The 5313-nt window shown below is 44.0% G+C and overlaps 1 protein-coding gene and 1 non-coding gene across 2 annotated transcripts; both read left to right on the top strand.

The window, feature by feature from the left end:
• The first annotated feature begins 353 nt into the window (after positions 1-353).
• On the top strand, positions 354-426 carry TRNAR-CCU. Its single transcript has one exon. It is a non-coding gene; the product is annotated as a tRNA-Arg (tRNA).
• A 475-nt stretch (positions 427-901) lies between these two features.
• Positions 902-4617, top strand: FMC1 (formation of mitochondrial complex V assembly factor 1 homolog). Its single transcript, XM_016161893.2, has 2 exons — positions 902-1099; positions 4322-4617. Exons 1-2 carry the CDS (start codon positions 962-964, stop codon positions 4523-4525), a joined length of 342 nt encoding a protein of 113 aa, XP_016017379.1. The 5' UTR covers positions 902-961; the 3' UTR covers positions 4526-4617.
• Positions 4618-5313: the final 696 nt, after the last annotated feature.

The following is a 5313-nucleotide window of genomic DNA, read 5'->3' as shown; positions in this document are numbered from 1 at the left end:
TTCCGGTAAAGACCCGACGGAGCAAAGGCTCAAAGGGCAAGTCTCCGAGATTCGGCCAGGATGCCCCGCGCGCTCGGCTCCGAGACGTCGCGTGCCCGCTTTTGCCGCAGGCAAGCGCATATGCAAAACCGTGCGCGCGTCCGTTCTCTATCCGGCGCATCGGTGCTTTTTTGAGGGTAAAGACTTTGGCGCTGTGAGGCGGCCTTTTGTTCTCTGAACTACAACTCCCAGCATGCTTCGCCCCCATGTTGGTACTAGGTGTGGTTTCCTAGGATAGGCTAGAAGTCAAGCTGACAATGACGTACCAAAGAGGAAAAAATTGAATACGTTGTTTGAAGACGTCGTTTACAGAAGCCCCAGTGGCCTAATGGATAAGGCATTGGCCTCCTAAGCCAGGGATTGTGGGTTCGAGTCCCATCTGGGGTGGTTGTAATTTTAGACCTTAAAATTCTTTTTTTTTAAACTAATGGTAGTGAAAGATGCAAACTTTAATGTGTATGTGTGCTTAGGTGTTGGGTTACAGTTTGCACGCATTAACATAGTCCATTTTTTTCCTCTAATTGAGAATACATTGTTTTGTTATCTCCCCTAGAAATTAAAAAAACTCAGCATGTTGTTTCAAATCGACACCCATACCTGCAAGGTCCTTGTCTCGAGATTCGAGAGATCGACCAGCTAATGGCGTCTTAAATGACGCAGTCAGGAAAGGACTTCCTTTCCTCTCGCCGTCTTTTCTCCATGCTATTCAGTTACACTCGGCTTTTGTTTGCTTCCCCCTTAATTCATGGGGGCTCATTCGATTTATAAAGCTCCGCAGAGAAGGAACGTGGGACATTCCACTGCTTTGCAATCGATAGGGGGAGCCGGCAGGGTCCGACCGTACCATTAAGCGTGGGGAGGGGCGTGAGGGCGTTGGAGCGGTGTGAGGCCCCGTAGGGCGCCAGGCTCGGAGAACGGGGATATGGCGGCCCTAGGGTCCCCGGCGCGCACTTTGCGGGGCCTTCTACGGGAGTTGCGCTACATGAACGCAGCCACTGGCCGACCGTATCGCGACACCGCGGCCTATCGATACCTCGTGAAGGCCTTCCGTGCACATCGGGTACGGAAGCCCGTGTCCGGGCGCTCCAGCGTCCCTTTCCCGGGATGGGAGGGAGACAGGGTACGGGTAGGGGTAGGGAGCGCCGGGCCTCAGCGCCTGCGTTTCTGAGGCCGACTCTCCCTCCCAGCCCGGATTCCGGCCATGGAAACCCAAGCCCTCCGCCCTGCTCCGTGGCCTAAGCGGGGGGACTATCCAAGGGCGGCAGGGGCCCAAACTCGTTCGGGGTGGAGCCGTCCTCGAGGATTTCATTGGCTGTCTTTCGCATGTGCCAAGAGAAAAGTCAGAGGAAAGTGAAATGGAGGAGGTAGAAGTGGGTAAAAGTAAAAAGATGTACGTGGTAGAGGGTGTAGAGTCACTGGCCACAGCGTCTATCCAACAGTCTCCCCGCCCTGCCCCCCAGTAGAGCTATTCTGAGAAGCAGTTTTTGAGGCAGAAAACTGTAATGAGATACGGAATATTGGGAGCTTCCCGAAGAGCAGGAACTGTGTTCCACTTACGTTGTAGTCCCCACACTACTTTAAAAAATGGTAGGGCGGAACTAGAAATTTGTAATGAGGTTGTACTGTCAGTTACATTAATGTGATATATGTCCAGATAGGTTTTTCTCTTCTGTAGCAGATAAATGTGAGCATATGGGAAGCCATCCTTGAGAAATTTCTTTGTGATAACCACACTCCATATGCCCTTTAGGCAAGAGCGGATGGTAGTTTCATTTTTCAAATGGAACAACTGAGGTTCAGGGACAGTGCCCCATACAAAACACTAGAAAGACAACTAGAATCTAGGTTATTTGGGTCCTAACTAGGAGTCTTAATTGCTGCCTTTGGAGTTACGGACCTGGCTTGGAGGGAAGTTGCAACCTCTCTCAGAAATAATAAATTGGAGAGTCAGCTCGGACTTTAGGGAAGGAAACTTAACGTCCTTTAATCAGTGTAGGAACAAGGAAATGTTGAATTTCTGAGCCGTGGCAGTTAGAATGCAAGATGTTAGAACCGAAATTCAGCTAGTTAATTGTTAAAAGGCTATAATGTTAGGGACTTTTAAGAGCTTAGCTAAAACGACGCAAGGTGCACGTAGGTCCTGCCTTATAAGAAGCTTTGCAGTCCACCTGAGGATCCATATGACCAAGCACTTAGAATAAATAAGTGCTCAGGGAGTGGAAAAGGGAGGTCCTGATATAAAGGGTAGGCTTTCAGGAGGAAAATAATTTGGCAAGGACTTGAAGGATAAATTTGACTTAGGACTGGGGAAGATGAGGTCCAGGGAAAGAAGCTTCCCAAGCTCAGAGGTGAGAGGAACTAACAGTTGAGAAAGTTTAAAGCTTAGGGTGTGCTGGATGAAGTGGAGGAAGATGAGGTGAGGTAGGTGGTAGACAGGAATTTGTAATGAGGTTGTACTGTCAGTTACATTAATGTGATATATTGTAAATGGGGTCATTCTAAGATTTTTTAAGAAGGTGACATCTTTATAGTTCTCTTTATGGAGGCAACATTATTGTCCTTAAGAGAGGCCTGGTAATGGCTATACAATTCCTTGGAAATAAATCTGAAATTCATCCTAAAAAAAATTCCAGAAACACCACTGTGTGGTATGCATATAAGGGTGGTATGCATATAAGGGTATGGGGAATTATTTTTGTTCCCTGTTTTCTACTCCCTGGCTCAGAGCTAACTCAGTAGTCATCTGTGCCCATTTTCTCCTTTCCCTAGGCCAAAGGGGCTCAATTGGGGCGGAACCTCCTCTTTCTCCTTAAGGAAATTACAATGTTCTATTTCATTTGATCTCTTTTGGTCTCTTGTGATTCATTTACTGTGTTATATATATTCTTGACTCTTCTCTGTACTCAGGCCTAGCTGAATCAGGATCAGTATTCTCTTGTCCTACACTAACAGAATTCCTGTTTCAAATGTTATCAATTTAGGCGTATATAATAGAAATGGATATTACCCTTTGTTGATGTTTGACATTGGTGTTGAGCTCTCATAAATTTTTAATTATACAGATGAATTCTATTTTTGAGCAGCTTATGGGTGGCATTTTCACATATGTGATCTGCAGATCTTGAAGCACATTCTAGTTTCCAGATTCCAACCCTAGATATTTAAATAAAGAAAGGTCAAAGAAGGGGATTCTGTAGGCATTGGTGCCAGTGATTAATCCACACTTGGACAGGGCTCCTTATGTCATTTGAGGCTATGCACACATTGCCATCTCACTTTTCCTGCCCCTTTCTCACCTCAACACAAAACTAGTCAAATAAGGGACAGTGGACTAACTTCTTTCATTTGGAAATTAATTATAATGAAGAAAAAACAGGGTTTGGCGTCACTGAGAACTTCAGAATGGCTATGAAGTTTCCAGCTTCTTAAGGTCATCAGAATCCAAGTTTTTCAGATGGATAAGTGAATTGTGAGAGCGAGTATAATTAATATGAATATTTGAATATACTACTATAGGTAAAACCTACAAATTGTTACTACTGAGTACACAGCTATTATTTTTCAGGCAAAGTAAGTTTTAAATTTTCATCGACAGAAAAGCATATGGCACATTAACCAAAGTCCACAGTGATATAAGAAGCAGCCCTTCATTTGTTTGAAGGGGAGAAACTTCTACATTATATTCTTTAGGTCAGGGATCCCAGCCCTGGGCTGTGGACTGGTACCAGTCTGTGGCCTGTTAGGAACTGGGCTGCACAGCAGGAGGTGAGTGGCCGGCCATCAAGCAGTTTCATCTGTATGTGCAGCTGCTCCTCAGTGCTAACATCACTATCTCAGCTCCAACTCAGATCATTAGGCATTAGATTCTCATAGGTGCCAAAAAGGTTGGGGACCGCTGCCTTAGGTGACATTAATGATCAGCAATCTGATTATAGTTCTCTACCTCTGCCATTAACCAACATTCAAGCCTCTCTCAGCTTTAGTTTTCTCATTTGTAAAATGAGGTGAAACTAGGTGACTTTCTTCCAGTATTAATGTGAGGTCACTCAATGAAATACCTCAGTGAAACTTTTTAAAACTCCTTTTCAATTAACTGGAGGTCAGCTTTTCCAATCAATAAGTACAGAGTTCCTCTATATATGTATTAAGTATACACAAATATGTGTTTGTATTTCCTCTGTGGAATTTACTCTCATTCTAGAGCATACTTATTTATTAAATCTTTCTGTGGGGCCCTATAGCTGGGTTGTTAATAGAATATCTGACCTTGCTACTTCTCTAGGTCACCAGTGAGAAGCTGTGCAGAGCCCAGCATGAGCTTCATTTCCAAGCTGCCACCTATCTCTGCCTCCTCCGCAGTGTCCGTGAACATGTGGCTCTTCATCAGGAATTTCACAGCAAGGGTGAGCGCTCAGTAGAGGAGTCAGCTGGCTTGGTGGGTCTCAAGTTGCCACATCAGCCCGGAGGGAAGGGCTGGGAACCATGAAAATGGAGAGGTTTCTTGGATGCTGCCTTCATTCATGAATTGAATTATTTCTATCAATATGTATTTATCATTAAACATTTTTTTTTTATGTTTAGGGTTTTTCTCTCATTTTTTTGGCTGAGTGTTTCTTAGGGGGGAGGTTCATCTTTACTCTCAATGAATTTACTGCACTTTTTACACTAAGCTAATTAATGTTCTTGATTTACTTTTAAAACTTTTTTAAAAATTATTTTATAAGAAATATTAAGGCTATCATTAAGGAATTCAAATGGTATAGACATATAATAGTCATCTTTTTCTTTTCCTTTCTCCCTCCCTTGCCCATTCTCATTACCAGGTGATAACTATTACTAAAAGTTTGGTGTGCATCTTTCCAGACGTTTCCTGTGCATATACAAACATACCTTATTATACATATATACTTTAAAAATACACAAATATGTGTTGAATTTCTGGTAAGAAAGAGATGGCACACTCAAATAGGGTTACTGAGGAGAGTTAATGAAGCGATATATAAAGATGTGGCCTGAATTAGGGTCAACAAGATGGGCTAGTAACAGTGGGGTACTATTATTACCTCCTTAGTCCTGAGAGAGGTGACCCCTAGGTGTAAGAAGAACATGGCCACTCAACCACGAGCCTCAGGGAGGAAGCCCGGGAGAGGAGGAAGGAATGGGCACACTGACTTCTCTCTCCTTTGCCTTCTAATTTCCATGTCAAATTGCTCTTCTATCAGGGGAAAGGGTTCCATCATGCACTTGGCTGATCAGGTACAAACCTTGGGTGTC

The sequence above is a fragment of the Rousettus aegyptiacus genome, unplaced genomic scaffold (genome assembly GCF_014176215.1).
Source record: "Rousettus aegyptiacus isolate mRouAeg1 unplaced genomic scaffold, mRouAeg1.p scaffold_m13_p_13, whole genome shotgun sequence".
Lineage (NCBI taxonomy): Eukaryota > Metazoa > Chordata > Mammalia > Chiroptera > Pteropodidae > Rousettus > Rousettus aegyptiacus.
Note: the sequence above shows the minus strand (reverse complement) of the source record. Positions and strands in the feature narration are given on the sequence as shown.